The sequence below is a fragment of the Pipra filicauda genome, unplaced genomic scaffold (genome assembly GCF_003945595.2).
Source record: "Pipra filicauda isolate LSUMZ 115617 unplaced genomic scaffold, ASM394559v2 scaffold344_size1527164_pilon, whole genome shotgun sequence".
NCBI lineage: Eukaryota > Metazoa > Chordata > Aves > Passeriformes > Pipridae > Pipra > Pipra filicauda.
Window position 1 is genome coordinate 1,148,298 of NW_024104470.1, and position 18,368 is coordinate 1,166,665.

An 18,368-nucleotide genomic window follows, 5' to 3' on the forward strand; every position below is an offset into this window, starting at 1 on the left:
CAACCACCTGTGGAATCTGGAGCATCTTCTCCCACTGCAAGTGTCCGTAGCTCCCAGGTGCAGCCCAGTGCTACTTGTAGGCCCAGTTTGGCTCCAGAGGCCACACATCCCCTAAGCCAAAGTATCATTTGTTTGATTCATATCCCAAGGAGCTGAACGCTGTCGTTGAATGCTCTCTGCGGTGGATTAGTCACGGCTCGCATTGAAATTGCACAGCTGCTGGTTCTTCTCCTAAGGAAAAAAAAAAAAAAAGACATCTGGAAAAAATTTTAGGGAGAAAAAAAAAAAAGAAGAGAAAAGAAACCACGACTTTTCTAACTGACAACGTGGCAATTGCTTAGTGCTCTGCACTGTGGGCCTGAAGCTAAGCCCTCTACTAAGGGCTTAGACAAATGATAGTGCCAGGGAGATAATTATAACAGGGATTTCTTTATATATGTGGTGGGTTAGACCCACTGGTTTAGAGTGAAAGCAGAAAGCAGTGACGCAGTCACATCTGTAAACATACCCCAAGCTCATGCTCTCACCCACCCCAGGCTCATGCTTGTGAGCCTGGAGTTGGGTGAGAGTGAGGGGACCTCACAGTCCTCTGCACACACGGTGGGGACAGCCAGGTCCTGCATCTTGTGAGGGACACACTGCCAGGCATCAGCAGTGGGATGGAGGGGGATCACACAGAGGGGGAAACAAGAGCCTGGAGCAACTCCCTGACTCTTTAGACTCAGCAGCTTTAAAAAGCTCCATAAATGATTGAGAGATTGCAAAAGAAGTCCTGGAAAGTCCTTTACACTCTTGTACAGCTTAGTGGGGTCATCAAAGAGGACATTTTGGTGTCAGGCTGCCAGGAGGAAAACTGGACCTCACACATGTTTAGAAGGTTGTCTTTGCCATCTGGGGCACTGGATGGGCAGGAAATTGCCTGAGGGGCCTCATCAGCCCTGGGAGACCTCACAGAGCTGCAGCCTCACAGGTCCAGGTCGGGCTCCCTGACCAGATGCCAGCAGGGCACCCCTCTGGATGCACCCCAGGACTCCTGGCACTCGCTCCTAGATCAGGTGACTGCACAAACTCCGATGGAAACAGCAAACAGGGCAAGACCCTTTGCGGCTTGAGCTTATTTTACAGCAAAGCCAAGAGATCTGCAGGGATGAGGTTTGAACTCCAGCTAACCCTAGTTCAAAATCCAAATTTCTTCATCCCGTTTTAAGCCAGGTTGGGCAGATCTGGGCTGTTACAGCTGAGAAAACCCCAGTGCTCTCCAAGAGGGGAACAAGTCTGCTGCAAGAAATGAAGAAAAATGTGAGTGAGCATTGGTTGGAGAGATACAAGTGTGGATTAATAATCCTGTTGTGTCCTGCTCACAAATCTGTCTGTCTGAGGAGCCTTTCCTTCTCTCTGCTCTGGGAGGGATTCTCTAATGAGTTTTTCTCTAGAGGATGTTTCTGCATTAATTGCTGCAAAACAATGAGCCTGGAGTGCACATAATAAACAGGATGCCCTGGAACCACTGCAGGAATGTAATTTACTAAGTCTTCATCCCTGAGTGTGTGGCTGGAGCTGTGCTCCTCACATGAGTGGGGCAGTGTGTGGAAAGGCAATGGCTGCTGGTGTGGGAGCCCAGCACCCAGCTCAAGAAAAGTCAAGAAAGACCAGTACGAGCAGAGCAGACAGGAATCTGCTTATCCCAGGAATGTCCCAGCTCTTCTGCTCTCTGGGAGCGTGTCAGCAGGTTCTGCTGGAGGGTTTCTGTTTTTTTCCATTTCAGAAGCAGATCAGAAGCAAAAGGGCTGTGCTCTCTAGCCTCACACTAAGCAGATCCTTGGCCACTGGAAGAACAATCTGCACATGGCAGGACGAACCCAAACTGTCCTGGGAATGTGCCCAGGAGGGCTGTCTGTCCTATGTGGGGTAAGACATTCTTCCCAGTGGGATGGGACCCTCCCCTGGGCTCAGCAGTAGGACTGATGCCTCGTTCAGATGGAGCAGACTGACACCCAGCCAATGTCTCTTCCAATTCCTGGACCAGGAGATCCTGAGCCTCAGTGTGCTGCTGATGGACTGGGGCTGAGCTGGCTCATGGGGTGATGCAGGCAAGTGGGGTGCTGGCTCTGTCAGAAGCAGATTGAGAAGGAGCAGTTGATGTCATTGCAGATCCTCTGTAAACCAGAGGCCAGCAGGGCAGGGGGTGGGAAGCCAGCTGTGCATGGCTCTGCAGTGAGTCACAGCCTGGGAGCAGGCTGTGGAGCTAGAAAGCAGGACACACTGTGGGATGTCTTGTTCTTTCCATGGTGTGTGTGGGCTTTCACGGCTGCCCCAGGGGTCTCTGGTGGAAGGCACTTCCATGCCCCATGGGAAGGATCTCTACCTCTTTCAAGCTGCCCCTGCAATTATCATCTCACTGGCTTGGAAATGTGTGGGGCTGCAGGCTTGGGAGAAGCCTGTCTGTCCTCCCTGAAACCAAACTGAGCCCAAAGAAACAGAGGGGGAAAAATCCATCACTGTCCTCAGCTGTGGTGCAAGTAGGGAGCTCTGTGTACTGAAGCTGGCCCTACACTGCCCTCTGTGCTGCTCATGGCCATCAGATCTGAACATCACAGCTGTGCCTGTCTCCAGCTACACCCAGCATGGGTGGTAGATATTGACCCCTCTGGCTGGAGCCCCCCACTATGTCCCTGTGGCAGAGTCCCCATAGCCCTGCCTGGAGTCATCACACCAGGCACCAGCAGACAGGACAGATCCTCACCCATTTGAAGCTCCCATGCACAGTCTGGGCACATCCAGCCTGGCTGAGCTTGGCCCCAGTTCAACGCCTACAGTATCCAAAGAAACTCATTCTTGTCCTGAAAGGATTCTTCCTCGCTGCTGGGGGCTGTTCTCTATCAGTCCTGAACACAGGGATGTTGTGTGCCTGACTCTGCTTTTGCTTGAGAACTCGTGCCAGAGATGTGCCTGTGACTTGCAGAAGGTGCAATAAAACTTCCAGCTGTGAACTCCAGGCAGTCCCACCTTGCTCCTGGTGTTTACCTACGATGCACTTTTGAGTCCTCTTGGGCCTGACAGATGCGGTTTGGCACCTTTTGAAGGATATGAATAAAACTGCTTGAGGAAATAAACAGGAATCCACTTTCGAGCCCCTGGGACATGTGGGGAGAGAGAAGCTCCTGGGCTGCAGTGGCAGCTCTTTTTCACAGAGAAACATAGCCTAAAAGGGAGCCTTGATGGGAGAACCCAGGTGAAGCTGTGCCAGCTCCAGAACATCCAAATGCCATCTGGAAAGCAGCAGCAATAATCATGAGTGAGGAAAAGATCAGAAAGGCAAATCCCAGGGTTCACAAGGCTCTCTGGAGCCAGCTGCAATTGATTTTTTGGGTCATGAGTGTGAGATCCTCTAAGGGAAGCTTGATTCTCAGATGAGCTGGCTACTTACGCTATAACCACTGATAATTAGACCATTCTTAATTTAATCAACCCCACAACCTTATATCTTGGCTTTGAAAGCAGTGTTTTTCCTGAGTCATGTCTATGCTGGGAGTCCCTTGGTGGTTTGTTGGGAGCCCATTAGAAGGCTCCCCCTTGGTAATGTGATGCACTGGGGAGGCTGGTGAGTGTTCAGGAGGGCCAAGAAGTGATGAGGCAGAGCTGTCATGGATTGGGATTGCAGCTGAGGCAAAGCAGGCAGCAGGGTTTGGTGACCTCAGCATAACTCGCTGTCCCCAGGAGCCCAGCAGTGAGAACTTTGAGTGAGGGCTGCTTTTGCTCCAGGCTTGTGTGCTGATGGAGGCAAAGAGGAGGAGGGAACGATGGACTTGGGGAGGGCAAGGCTTGCTGGTGACAAGGAAGCTCGGCTGTATGTTAAAGTCTGGAAAGTTTAGCAGTTCCCTGTGGAGGCTGAAGAACAGGACTTTACTGTCCTCCTATTAACCCTCACTGCTGGCAAAACCCTATCAAAATATCCCCCCTCCTGGCCAGCCCCACCCCGCAGTAATTCAGTCTGTATAGGGCTCGATGTTCCCAGCTCCATCCCATTCCCTGCCAGCTGCACAGCCCCGGTGTCCTGCTGTGACATAAGCCAGGAAAGGAGGCTTCACACAGGACAGAGGGATCCCAAGTGGCCACATTCCCTCTAGCACTGCTCATGGGCCATGCTGGAGCTGTGGCCGCATCCAGCTCAGCGGGCAGGGCACAGTGTGGGGGTGGCTGGGATGCCTGGGGTGCCTGGGGGGTGCCAGGGTGCCTCACTCCCGGCTGAGCCAGCATGTATCCACCCTGAGAATCCACATTTTTCTATCTCTTACTCTGACACCTTCTGCTTGAGCTGAGCTCACTTCAGAACAAGCCCTGGCTTGAGATGTACCAGACGAACGAGCCAGGCTGCCAGATGCAGGAGGCTCCATAAACAGGGTGTCCCTTAAAGGAGACAAAATGGGATTGATTTTGGCAAGATGCATTTGGAAAGACCCTGTACAGAGGAAAAAGTGAGAGGCTGTGTGATGCTTAGTTGCCAACTGGGGTTACACCACAACAGCCAGTCACAGGCAGCCTTAGAAACTGGAAAAGAAGATATAGGGGAGACAGTAGGAAATATTTTTTGACGGCAAGACTTTGGGCAGGATGTCTTAGGAACCTGAGCTGTCCCTGCTGTGCAGCAGCCACATGAAGAGCTGTTGGGACAGGGTGGGTTGGGCTGGTAGGGGCAGTGCTGACAGTGCTCTGGGACTTTAGCATCTCATGATTCTGTGATTTACAAACATGACCACTCCAGGCTGACACCAAGTGGAAGCACTGACCTCCCCACCATCTCTGCTTCCTGGCTCCCTCCAAATCATCTCTGCGTTCACTTTTGAGACCCTCTAAACTTCCCTGCCCAGCTTGGATTTTACTCTGTGGAGTTCAAGTTCCTCAAAATCTTCCTACCCTGGCTAATTCATATCTTTATGGCCACGCATAAATATTCTGTTCCTTGCAAGGGCCAGTCGGTGGGGGAATCACTTGCATCATCTGTGTGGAGCTTGATGGAATTTCACTGATCAACCCTTTAGCTGGTTGAAAATACAGCGGACATATGTGGGCAGAAAATACCTCATCCATCATTGCTTCAGCGTGATGAGTTCTGGGGATCTCAGTTTAGCCCTGAAGCCTGTTTACTTCCCTTCAAAACCCATCCCATTTGCCCGGGGTTTGGCAGGAGCTGTCACTGTGGGCAGGAGAGATGCTGTGGGCAGGAATAGCTGGGCTGTGGGAAGGCTCAGGGCTGATGCTGCACCATGTCTGTGGGCTTGGGGCAAGGTGGGACGTGGGCAGCCCCAAAATAGCGAGGTCATGTGGGGCCCCGAGCGAACGCTGTGACTTTCCATCCTGTGCCTGGCCCAGAGCTGGGTCCCTCCCTCGGGACCTGCTACTAAAATTAGCAGTGTTTCCCTGTGCCCTCCATATGTTATGGGCAGCTGTTTAAGGAGATGGGAGGGATGAGAATCACATTTAAAAAAAAAATCAGATTTGGAGAACTCTCTTTTAAGATTCTCTTTCATGGGAAAAACACAGAGAAAAAATTCTTCCCTGAAATTGGAGCTCTGAGGGAGAGGCCCCTGGACTTATTGCTGTGTGATGCTAAGACTGTTAATGAACATTAATTGTATCAGGAATCTACAAAGGCTAAACAGAAAATTACAGAAGTGATGTCACCTCCCCAATCCCTTAATTTCACATGTGCACAAAGGTACCCATCACATCCTCTCTCCTGTGCTAGCCTGCCCATGCTACCCCAGGGAGTAAGATCACCCAGGATTTTTTATCAGGATTACTGGAATGGATTTTTAATGGCATGAATGTTCAAAATATTCTGTTGTTCACTCAGGGGGGAAAGGGAGGAACTGGGAAATGAGGGAAATACCAGCTTTCCTGATGAGTTGGATGGTGCAGGGAATTGTCTGGGCCCCTCTGGAGATACTCAGCTGCAAAACAGGAGGGAGACCTCACTATGCTTTGGGATTATTGATGGTCACCTGCCTGGATCTGGGTAGCTCACACCAAACCTGCTGTCAGAATGTTCATCTATTCCCTTCTCCAATGCACACAGAGGCTGATGAAGCTGTGAACAGTGAAGGCATCTGGGCAGCTGCTGAGAGAGCTTGGCTCCTGCTTGGCTCCTGCCTGTGCCTGGAGGGTGGTCCCAGGCTGACCACTCATGGCTCCAGCCACTCACCCCTAGGCCAGGAGCAAGCTCTGTCCTGCAAACCTGGGAGGGCCCATTTCCCTTGGGACAGGGACACTTTCCCCCCTGCTCCCCGTGCGCTGCAGGGCCGAGACAGAGGGGGCAGAGGGACAATGCCAGGCCTGGGGAGCAACGCCTGGCTTTCAGTTTTGTGCAGACACGCGAGCAAGTTTGCTTCTCTGGCAGGAATTGGCAGCTTCTCTGTGGGGTTTGCAAATCTGGAAATAACAGCTGGAGGTTTTCAGTGTTATCCCACTCTAGGGATGAATTTTAAAACCCTCTTGCATTGGGTTGGGTCTATTGTTTTCCATGGCAAAAAGCAGTTCATGCCCAGCTCCGTTTGCCTCTGACTCTTCAGCATTGATCCCAAGCGCAGCTCCTGCTGTTCACTGGATCTCTGAGTGGCTCACGGGGAAGGTTTGTTGGCTTCTTGCTAATGCCTAGGGTGCAGCTGAGCCCCACCATTCCACTGGCATGCTGAGACCCTGTTCAGAAGAGCTGTGGAGAGACTGGCTCTGCCAAGGAGAAGGAAAGCAAGTGGATGGCAGGAAGGGATGGCAGGAAGGAAGCTGAGATGATTTCTGGAGACACTTGAGCTGAAATGAGATCCCACCTTTCTGGTTTTTCTCTGGACACACCAGCACTTGTAGCTTCAACAGGTTCATAGTGCTCATAGTGGAGGTGAGCAGGACAAGTGGCAAAGGATGATGATCCATACCTGAGGATACATGTCCCTGTCTTCCTCAGATGGACTCTTGCTGAGACAACAGCTCAGCACAGCAGAGCCTTTAGAGTCAGAGCTGGCCTCCTGCCTTCCTGTGCTCTTGCTTTGACCGTACTTTGACATATTTTGACCTCAGGGCAAGGCAAGCTTGGAGGTCTGCTCCTGAAACTGGAAAGCTAGAAATCCCCCAGCAGTTGTAAAGCCAACGGGGAGGACTCTGGATGTGCCACATGTCTGCTTTTTTGGCCTCTTCCCTGGCAAAAGACAGGCTGAATTAAGAAAGCAAATGGAGAGGAAACCGTGGAAAAATAAGAGCAGCACTGTAAGTCGAGGACACTCTGGACTCAGTCCCGTCCCAGTTGCCCTGGAAATTGGATCATGCCCACCGAGCTGCCTGCTTTGCTGGCTGCTCCTGGGAAGGCACAAGCATGTAGCACTGGACAGATGCAGGGGAAGGAAAAAATAAAGAGAAATATATATGCAAATACTGGTATGAGGATTTTGTCCACCAAAGAAAGACTCTTTGCCTTTGTCCCATGCCTTTGTGGGGATAATATATAATAATAATAATAACCAACCCTCCCCAGCTCAGTGGAGACCCAGAGGCAAGGCAAAAGCCAAAGGACCTTAGGCTCTGTTTGTGGAGCAGCACAGCACAAACCTGTGCTGTGGTTTGTCTGCAGAGCCCGGGACAGCCCCGGGACACCAGGGCTGCTCCCCACAATGCCCCAGGCAACCCCCACTGAGCCCTGGAGACAGCCCCGTGTCCCATGCAGACTTCTGATGCAATCGGTGGGATCACCCTGACAATAGCTGTGTGGGCTGGGTTTTTTGAAGCTGTGCAAAACAGATTAAGCCTGCGGCCCCTGTTGTGATTGCTGGGCATTGTGCACCCTGCTGACACTGACTTCTGCGGGCCAAGCTCTGCCCACAGCCCAGCAGGAGCTTCGGAGTGGGGGGACTTGGTCCCTCTGAAATGGGGCAGGAGGGTACTTGGGCACAGTGGATTCCTGCTCTATTCGAGCGTCTCCTTTCATTTGCAAGGGAATGAGCTGTGTTTGTTGTTTTAACGTTATCTCATCCATCTGTTGAAAACGGGTGAGCAGGTCTGGGGCTGAAAGAGATGCTCCTACCCGGGGAATTTCATACCATCTGGGAACTGTGGGGAAGTCTGAAATGCTGCAGCATCTCTCTCCCAGTGACAGCACAGCAACCCACTGGTCTGGACTGGGGAACAGGAAACATGAACCCAGCTGTGCAGCACCCAGCAGTCTTTCAGAAGGTGCTCAGGAACAGACATGATGAGCAGAGGGACAATAGCAGGAAGGGCCAGGCTGAAGGCTCCTGTCTACACAGACCAGTTTCCCTTGTCCCTTCCAGGTGACCTGGGACAGGTCCATGTAGCAGAAGAGTCACAGAGGAGATCTGCTCTCCCCAGAGCAGCCGGGGACCCTGCATTGTGTCCTGCGTGTCCCACAGCCCCTCTGAGGGAGCTGCTCACCCATGAGAGCTGGCTCCACACCCACTCCCTATCACTGCCCCAACGTGCCACCACCTGTAGCAGCTGTGGGGCTGTGAATCTCAGCTCTCCAGAGTCCAGTAAATTAAACCTCAGTCCAAAAGGGGCTTGGGCTGTCTTTTGCAAACAGAGGCAGCACAAAAGCTGCCTTTCTCCCTCTCATCTGACTTTGTTTTCTCTCTCTCCCCATCTGCTTTTAGCCAAATGGTTGAATAGCTTCAGTATATACTGTGGGAGGCTAAAGCCAAAGGCTGGAGCACGGGGAAGGATGCAAAACAGCAGTGCCCTGTGGCCGCTGCCTTCCGGAGGGGCTGGGAACTGTTTGCTACCCTCGCTCTGTAACCCAGCCTTGATCACCTTACTGAACCCTTGGAGAAAGCAGCTCCAAAAGAAAATATTTGTGCTCTGGCAAGCACACGTGTGCACATTTCCTGCTCTTGAAGTCCTTAATTAAGCCTGTTTTTTGTTTGGTTGGTTTGGTGGTGTTTTTTTTCTATTTATGCTGCCACAGTCTTGGAGGGGGAGTGTGTCAGAAGCCCATGTGTTTTGCTGTTTTGGAGGGGAGTGTGTCAGGTCCGTGTGTTTTGCTGTTTTGGAAACTGCAGTGTGGAAAGCTGCCTGTGGTGGTCACACAGGAAGTCTGCATGTATTCACAGGGGAGTGGGAACCAGCCAGGGCCTTTGGCATTGCTCTGTTTGTCACAGTACAGCATTGGGACAGCTCTGCACATCACCCAGCACAGAGTGGCCTCAGCTCAGCTGTGGCCTCAGGACAAGGCAGACCGGGCTTTGCAGACCTTACTGAAAAGATTCAAGAGCAGCACATTTAGTTCAGAGCACATTCACTTCAGGTGATGCTCATGGCTACAAACCCCCAGCCCAGTGCAAACTCCAGGTTCAGCTGCACAGCTTTAGCTCAAAGAGCAGCTGGTCAGGCCAGTGTTGCTAATGTTGACCCCAGAAGCATGGGGGTATAATCCTGCCTGCAAGTCAAACATCAGTCATGGTGCTCATCCAGGTCCCAGCTCTGCCACTGCCGTGCCTGGGCTGGGAACAGGCAGGTGAGAGACGGTGGAAGCCCGAGGTGGATTTTCTTACAGCAAACATTTAAAAGCACAGTAAGACTAGAAAATCCCCATCCTTTGGTAATGAATCCTCCGTGTAACAGTTTTAACACCCAGACACAACACGCCTGTGGAATTCCTGAGATTGTTGCAAACTGAACCCTTCTTTGCCACCCTAAAATTTCTCAGCAATTTAACTCTACAAGCCATCAGGGATCACCATTTGCAGGCACTGAGGGGGATCTCCAGTCCCTTCTCTGCTTTCTGCAGCCTGCGGTGCTATTTTGGAAATTCTCTCATTTACTGGGTGGTTCGACTGAGTACAACTGCTCCTTTGGCTAAAACCATCCCCCGCCCGTCATCACGTAATTAGAAAGCACCAAAAAGCCAGCGGTGCTTAAGACAGCCCTGGGATAACCACGGCAGCTTTTTCTTTTGTGGATAAAGGACTGGGCTTTGGAGGCTGTAGACTTTTCCACTGAAATCAGATTTTGGTTTGAAAAGTGGGGTAAGGTAACACTGGGTGAAAAAATGACACCCAGAAGCACAAGAAGGGCAATACTGCAAACACAGCGAGGTGGGTGAGAAAAGCAAACATCTGCTGTAAACACTACGGGGCAGAGGGGGAGGGGGGGGTGGGAATGCAAAGATAATTTTGAGGCAGAGGAAACAAAAGAACTTTCAAAGCCCACCCCTCTGGGTTTGTCCAGATCTTACTGGTGCTGCAGCTACAGGCAGTTCATGGATTCTCACAGTTGAGCTGGAGCTGGACTGAAACCTTGTGAAGAAACCAGAAGTGAAGAAAAAAAATGGAAAAAAACCCAAAAAAGAAGTGAAGAAACCAGAAGTCTCCCTGCTGCTGGGAGGACATATTCATGCATGGCAATGCACCACAGACCTCATCAGCTGCTCATCCCACTGACACATCCCTCTTCCAGCAGGTCACTGGATTGTCCTGCAGAGCCAAGGTGTCTGTGGTACAGGAAAGCTCATTTTCCAAGTGCCACCCTTTCCTGTTTGCATTGCAAACTGAGCATTTCCTTGTCTGAAAACAGCCTCACAGCCTCAGTGTCTGGTATATTGTTTCCTGTGGAAAATATTGTGACATTATCTTTGTGGGCTTGTTGGGGTCTCTTCCCATGACATGCAGCCAACTTCAGGCCAACCTGATCAACGAAGATTTTGAAGATCTTGAAGTTGGGCAGTGGTGGAACAAAGAGACTCTGCTTAGGTACTGACTTCTCATACCCTTTTAGTCTATGAAGTTGTTTTTTCTCTAAGAGCTTCTCCATAAGCCAGCCACCCCACAAGGTCTGCTGCTCCATTCAGACTCAACCATCCTTCCCCAACTCCCCTATCCCAGCTGTAGTCAGCCCAAGCACAGCCCACACCCCAAAGCAAGAACTGTCTCAGGGTGTCATTACTCAGCTCTGGCTGCATGCTCGTGGGAGAAGTGGCCTTTTGGGAGGATCCTGTGCTCCTGCAGAGCCACTGCTCCAGGAGTGCTGCTGCAGAGCCTCCTGCACTCACTCTCCTGGAGGCAGGACCAGGTCATCTTCCCCAAACACCTTATCTTATCCAGAGGAAAAGGAAACAAGCAGAAAAAGTGTTCTGCAGATTGCCTGCTCTGTTTGCAATGCCCTGGTCCCCTGATAAGCCTGCAAGGTTGATGGGGGAGCACACAGGATGCTGTCCTGCTGGGGTCTTGGTGGAGAAAACAAGGAGCAGCTTGGGAGTCATCCTCCAGCCCTGTTCTAACAGGAGTTGTTCTGGTTCTTTGGTACTTTCACTGAACATGCCCAGAGTGCTGGGGTTAGTGACCATCACAGTGCTTCTCTGGAGGCTGGAGAAGAACCCCTAGCAGCTCCCTTCCCTTCTCCACAGGGCCAGGGGAAAGGAAGGGGGATGCAATGAGACTAGGCCCACCGAAGGAAGGATGAGGCAGAGCTCAGGGGAACCCTTGGTGCCTTCCCAGCGGTTTGTTCCCATCAGCATCCTCAGGGTGTGGCACCACAGAGAGGTGGCCTATGCAGACTTGTCACTCCTGATCCCTCTGCTCTGGAACAGGGAGTGAGGAGAAGGACATCAAATGCCATGAGCCATCAGGTATGAAAGCCTGCAAACCCTGCACACACACTTCAGGTATCTGCATGAACCTCCTGGATGGCTGTGGGTAGGAACCTTTCCTTGTCTGGCTCAGAGATAAGCAAGCTTTAACCAAAACAGAGCAGGGAGAGGGGAGCAGAGCAGCGAGGGGAGTGTGGGTAGCATGGGCTGCAGCCCAGACATCAAGGAGGAGCAGCCTGGTTTACAGCAAGACAGACTGGAGTTATCCTCTGTGGGCACTGCCAGTCTGGCAGACAGCAAGGGCCACAAGGACTACTGGCTCCAAGGCCAGCCATGCCACCACGTGCCATCCAGCTCCATGCCAAAGCAACAGCCATGCCTGGGAGGAAGCTGAAAGCAATAAATGATAACCAAGACTGGTAAACATCAGCTCAGAGCAGCAAGGGTGGGCTAGGGAAAGGGGTTCACTCGCTCCCTGGGACCCTGGACGGGTCCTGCTGGGCATCTGAGTGCACAGGCACAAAGCAGAAATAGGTTGTGGTTCTGGGCCTTGGCTCTGGAAATTTCTTGCCACTGGGAGATTTTAATGCAAGAAAATAATGCAGTGATGTTACACTGTAGCCTTTAGCTTCCCTTAAATTAAAAAGTAATAAAAAGTGTCTGCAACACATTCCTTGATGTGTCTCTCTCCAGCCCCCTGCAAGTGCATCTACACCAATTAATCATGCTCTAGATCAAAGGTAAGGGGGACTTTGAAGCAGTACACCACTCTAGGAAAGAATAAATTGCAACTATGTCAAAAGTAACCTTAATGTACAAGTGTGAAAAATCTCTAAATATAAACTTCTTCTCCAAACTTTGGTTGGTTTTCCTTTCTGTAGAACAAGTCCCATATGACAGGTAGGCATGGGAGACATCTCCCAGGTGAAACGAGAGACAGCAGACTGGGACAGGCATGTAATCCTGTCACTGGGCTGAAAACCTGAATTAAAAGGAAGCAACAGTACAGCACAGAACACTGGTCACTGGGCCAGGAAATAAGGGACCTTGGAGATTCCCACACCCTTCTCCTTCCTCCATCCCTTCTGTATTTCCCATCAGCTCAGGCACTCTTCTGCACACTTTGTGCCTCATGGCCCCATTGAGCTCAAAAGGCCACGTGGTTATCCTTGATTTACAGCGGCTACCAGAGTCCCTTCTTCTCAGAACTTGCATCCCAAACAGAAAGTTTGTCTGTTCTGTGAGGAAAAAACAGCTGCCAAGACACAGATCCTCAGCATCTAAGTGACATTCAAACACAGTTCTCCTGAGACATGTCTCTCAGGCAGAGGTTGCAGTCAGCTTCTAAGGATAGGTGCAATTTCCTGGGAGACCTGTCTTGCATGTAATGGGTAGTTTCCCATCCCTAAAAGCCACCTCTTTTACAGAAAACCATTCAAAGCAGTACAAAGACACACAGGACACACAGACATGCACTGAAAGTTAAAAGCAGCGCCTCGATTTACTGTGGGACTAGAAACAAAACATAACCTCCTCCTCTGGATTTCTAAAGCCCAAGATGCAGCTGTCTCCTCCTGCCAGCCTTCTGCTTTATGACATCTGGCACAGGTCAAATGACACAGCAAGCTGGGAGACATGCAAACAGTTAAGCCATCTTTTTGCTGAAGCCATGTTTGAGTTCCTGCAAAATAAATAAATACACAAATAAATAAATAAATAAATGGGAAAAATACCAAGGCCCAGAGGAGACAACCTTATACAGAGACGCCCTCTGCCGGTCACAAGCCAAGAGAAATTCATCCACCAGAGATCTACGCCAAGGATTTGCAACTTCCCTCCCTCCTTTTATAGATTAGCCCCTAAAAATATTCTCTATGGAGGGAAATGTGGTGTGTAAAATTTAAAGTACTGGTTTTTTCCCCTGACTGCTGAAGTGATTTAGCAGCAAACTACTTGCAAGGGCTGTTCAGCCACCCCTCTCCTTTGTTTTGGATCTTACAATCCTTGGGTAAGTCAAAGAGCTTCTAAGTCAGTTAAAATGCAACAGGAAAACAAAAGTTCTGCCAGGCTGGTCAGCCAAACCGACTCCCTGGCTGCCTTGATGTAATGTAAGGAAAATGGTGAGAAAACTGGGCCAGGAAAAGGGACACATTCACATTTTTTGAGACTGGCTTTCCTGTAATAGTTAAATTCTTCAGGCACTTGAGACATAATCCACAAGTCCCTGCAAGTTAAAAAACCCCTTGCAGTCAATACCACAAGCCGAAAACTATTTGAGGCACTAATCAATTCAGAGCATGTTTCTCTCTAAGTGGAGATGTTATTTGATTAGAGCTATGATTTTAAACAATTTCTATGAAGCACTGAGAGCCTACTCAAATGAAACAAACTGCAGATTTTACATCTGTCAAGTCACTCTATTAAAACAATGCAGATCTATTGCACACACATCACTACCAGCTCAACTCTTTCTTTTATCAGTTTAATTCCTGCTGGTGTAAATCCCTGATTTAATTTACTGACTGGGAATTAAATCAGCATGAACTGGTTTCAGCGCATCTGTGCTGGGTATTTGTGATGATCCAACCAGACTATTTAAAAAATGTCATTGGATCAGAAAGCTCCACTGACAGAAACAAGCTCTTAAGAGATGCAATTTAATAACCTTGCACACTAAAGAACAGCACATGCAGTGAGTGGGCAGCCCCCCTCCTCCCACTTTATTCTCTTTCACTGAAATTAAACCTCGTCTGCAAAAATATTTTACAGTCAGGAGAGTTTTGTACACATCCTCATAGCACTGGAACTCTGGGAAAACCGACAGGCTGCAACAATCAGGTTGTCACTGGGACAGATGTCCAGTTGGCCAGGGGCTTTGTGCACTGGGAGCTATTCAAACCCCAACATTTTACATCCATGAGGGTGCCAGGGTGCTGCTGTTTTTCCATCCCTGAGTTTAGTGGAGGATTAACAGCGTTATCAGGAGAATCAGCTGTTGGAGGTCCTTGTGCTAAGCACCAACCCACCACACCACATACCCACAGGGCTCTTTGTGTCCCATCACTCTCCCTGCTATTGTTGGGGCCCACCACTCTCTCTGGTCAGCTGTTGAACATCTTTGGGATTTGTTTTCATGCATGATATGCTCTGGCAAACTCCAGGTTCACCTGGAGATGGCAGAGAGGCTGCATTCTACCTCTCCACTACAGATGGGCTTTGCAGCGTAGCTAAGGGGGTTCCACACAGAAATGGTGCTGGCTGTGTGTGGTCCAGCTGCTTCTCTGGTATGAGGGGTTTGCTGAAGCTGGATCTGCAGGTCTTTTTTCATTTGTGTTTCCCAGGAAGAAGCCTGTTTAACTGGGAGAGCTGGAAAAAGCTCAGCTCTCTCTCTTCCACATTGAATACACCTGGTATATGCCTAACCTCCTCACACCAGGCAAGGCTACTGTGCAGACTTCTCCCCGAGGTAGGAAGTGTTCTTTCCAGTCTTCTTCAGGGTTTCCAACAGGGTGTCAACGTTGTGCTCCGAGTCGATGAACACCTTCTTGTTGGGCAGGTCAATATCAAACTGGACACCTATGAGGAAAGAAAGTTTTGCACAGCTAGAAGCAGCCAAATGGTGTGAACACAGGGAAAGCTCAGCTTCCTATCTGTGCTCCCCAGGCCATCAGTCAAATGGACATTTATCTCCTGCCAGCAAACCCTGATACCACCACCAGACAGCAAAATGAAAATGGTGTCCTGCCAGCAACGGTACAAAGGGAGCCAGATCTGCTATAACTCTGCACTGAGCACCACGGCTTCTCAACTGCTTTAATCTGCTCACCCCACCTTGGACCAACACAAGCACTCATGCAGTAACCAGAATAAAACTGAGTTTAAAACAACAATCTCCACCCAGCTCAGCCTGTGCTGTGGTTTAGCATGGACATGGTTAAGACAGGGTCAGGACAGGTTTCCTCAGTGGTGGGGGTTCCTAACAGCTCTAAGTAGAAGGAAGGAAAAGGCATTTTCCCACGTGGATTTCCCAGTGGCTAATAAGGGTGAGCCTTCTCAGCCCATTGAAAACAAATGGACAGGAAGTCTCTATCTAGTCACTTATTTTCACAAAACTTGTCGGTATGTATCAGCTTTGAGAGCTCTGCCACTACATCACATGAGGCTGATATTGCCCAGCATGTTGAAGAGTGATGGAGGTGGTGACAACCACACATGGACAAGGTGAGATTGCCACAGGCTGGTAATGGGGTCTGGAAGAACTTGCAAGACCTTTGCCTTGGTGACTGAAAGCTGTTCTCCCTTGGAGGGGAGCAAGTCCTCACAAACAGTGAGTGCAGCCTAAATCTTTCTCTCTTGGAAATGCCAGCATACAGGAGACATGGGTTATAATTTTCCAGGTGGTATTAAAAACAGGCTATACAGACAACCACCAAACACTCTGCTCAGCAGCTCTTCACTGTGACTTGCTGATGATACATCTAGGGAAGCATCACAGATACCCCAGGCCTCCTTGGAAACAATGCCAGGCACCTCCCTTCCTTCTGGCAGCCTGAGCAGGGGTCTACCAGTGTCCTTCCCAGAGGGTTCAGGGTAAGGCCCCGGTGATTCAGAGCCACCTGCAGCCACGACAGCTCCTCCCTCCCTTGACATTTCTCCAAGGGTCACACAGACCTGCAACCAACCAGTGACTAGTTACTGACTAAGGAGCAGGCCCAGAGCAGAGCGGGCAGAAGTTTCCAACTTCCAGCTTTTACCCATGGCATTCCTCTTCAAGACGGAGGATCCCAGGGCACTGCCATCCTGCTCTGGAGCTGGTGTTGCTCTAGAGAGCTGGCTGTCCCACACCACACCCAGCACTGACTCACCTCCCAGCCTGTCCAGGACACGGGTGACCGCCTTGGAGCAGCCTTCGCAGGTCATGTCCACAAAGAACTCGTGTTTCTGAAAAGAGGCAGACGAGGGGTCAGGGAGGGCACAGCTGGCAACACACCATGAACACTCTCGTCCTCCACACTTGCCTTTTCCCTTGAGGAGGTGGGTTCAAAGCCTCCCCAGCCAAAAGGTCCACACATGCCACTAAGGGATCCACAGGGAACAGAGAGCTCTTGATACTCCTCCTTAGGGTGTCCTTGCGCTGTCCCTCACAGCATAATCCTGAGGGAACTTTGGAGACTGTCTGGCTGGCTACCTCCAGGGTCAGCACAGGTTGCCATCTCTGTGGCCTCTGCTGGATTCACTCCACTTGCCCAGGGGAGCCCAGGAGAAGCAAATCTCCTGCCTCCAACTACTCACTGTCCTTAGTCTGCGAGGTTTGCATTGCTTCCTCACCCTTATTCTTCTTGTGTCTACAAGGCCTCTGCTCCCCAGCATAATAAAAATATAAACAAAATAGAAATTTAAGGAGCATTAGTGATGTTTTTTCATCCTTCCACTCCACTGGGGCCCCAGTCATAACTTCGCTACCTGTGAGAGACACTGGGTCAACACAAACGTGCTTGGCTGTAACTAATCATTTGCCTTCAACCTTTGGCACCAGACGGGTCCTAATTTCCTTCTCTCGCACGTGCTTTTTGCTTTCCTTAAAAAAGAAAAGCAACACCGTTTTTCAGTTGTTACCTGCCACCTATATTTCATTTAGTACCTACAATTCACATATCATTTGTTACCTACAACCCATATTTCCACCTATTCATAACCACGTGTTTCCCCCCCCCCCGCCCCTGTAGGGCTAAAACCCTCTTAGGATCATCCACCGCGGAGGCAGCTCGGGACAGCAGATCCCACTGGGATTTTTTTTTTTCAGTGTCGTTGCCATTTTCTTCATTTTTTATTCCCCAAGAAGGCCCTGCGCGCTCTGGGGTGGTGCATGGGGCGGGGGAGGTGGGCAGGAGGGTCCCACCGCCGCTCCCCCTCTGGGGGCTGCGGGAGTTTCGGGGACTGGGGGAGCCCGGGGGGCTGCGGGACTCCCGCGGCTGTCCCGGCACCGGGCAGCGTCCTCCTTGTCCCGCCGCCCCGCCACGTCCCCGGTCCCCATAGAGCCTCCCCGGCCCCCCATGTCCCTGCCGGCCCCCGGAGCCCCCCGCCCGCGGCCCCGGCCCGCACCCACCGGCATGGCGGAGATCCCGGATCCCGGATCCCGGCGGCGGCCGCGACGCGGAGGAAGGGGCGGTCCGTGCCCGCTCCGGGGCTGAGGCCATCGGGAGGCGCGAGGAGCCAGGAGAGGGTTAAGGAGAAAGCTGTGGGGGGGTTTGGGTCATAGCCGATCCATGTGCACCCCGCTATGGTGCTCTGCCCGCTCCCAGGCGAAGCATCAGCGCAGGGACAGAGGGAGGTGGGAAGAGCCATGAGGTGGGGCCGGGCTGCTTCAGAAAGCTCCTTCCTCCCTTGACTTTGAAGGTGTGGGGGCTTAATTGGCTTAGGAGAGTTCTGGTAGACTGGATATTAAACGAGGGAGGTTTGGGGGGAGTCTCTAACTTCAGAGTAGGTTGAGAGGCAGGATGCTGGTCCCTGAAGGTGTGCCTGCTTTGGGGTGCTTTGCTGCTTTGTTTTTTTTGTTTGTTTGGTTGGTTTGGGGGGTTTTTTTGTTTGTTTGTTTTTGTTGTTGCTTGTTTATGTTTTGTTGTTGTTTTGGGTTTTGTTGTGGTTTTGTTTTTTGTTTTGTTTTCGTTTTGTTGTTGGTTTTAGTTTTGTTTGGTTTTTTTTTTTTTTTTTTTTGTTCGGTTGGGGTTTTTTTGTTTGCATTAGGTTGGGTTTTTTTAATTCCCTGGCTGTATAGCCTCTTGAA

General features: G+C 50.7%; 1 protein-coding gene across 2 annotated transcripts; it reads right to left on the minus strand.

The window, feature by feature from the left end:
• Positions 1-13,060: 13,060 nt before the first annotated feature.
• On the minus strand, positions 13,061-18,148 carry ATOX1 (antioxidant 1 copper chaperone). Of its 2 annotated transcripts, XM_039384289.1 has the most exons (6): positions 17,691-18,148; positions 17,048-17,162; positions 16,603-16,940; positions 16,450-16,525; positions 15,008-15,160; positions 13,061-13,265 (listed from the first exon to the last, which is right to left on the minus strand). In XM_039384289.1, exons 3-5 carry the CDS (start codon positions 16,654-16,656, stop codon positions 15,027-15,029), a joined length of 264 nt encoding a protein of 87 aa, XP_039240223.1. In that variant the 5' UTR covers positions 16,657-16,940; positions 17,048-17,162; positions 17,691-18,148; the 3' UTR covers positions 13,061-13,265; positions 15,008-15,026. The 2 variants fall into 2 exon arrangements, with proteins under 2 accessions (XP_039240223.1, XP_027574081.1); XM_027718280.2 differs by lacking the exons at positions 16,603-16,940; positions 17,048-17,162 and having other exon boundaries at positions 17,691-18,139.
• Between the last annotated feature and the right edge of the window lie 220 nt (positions 18,149-18,368).

Excerpts from the sequence above, each read along its gene's own strand:
- ATOX1 (XM_039384289.1), bottom strand. The coding sequence starts at position 16,656 with ATGTGTGGACCTTTTGGCTGGGGAGGCTTTGAACCCACCTCCTCAAGG. Across the intron at positions 16,526-16,602 it reads CCACCTCCTCAAGGGAAAAG|AAACACGAGTTCTTTGTGGA; the intron begins GCAAGTGTGGAG and ends GCCTCTTTTCAG. Across the intron at positions 15,161-16,449 it reads TGTCCTGGACAGGCTGGGAG|GTGTCCAGTTTGATATTGAC; the intron begins GTGAGTCAGTGC and ends CTTTCCTCATAG.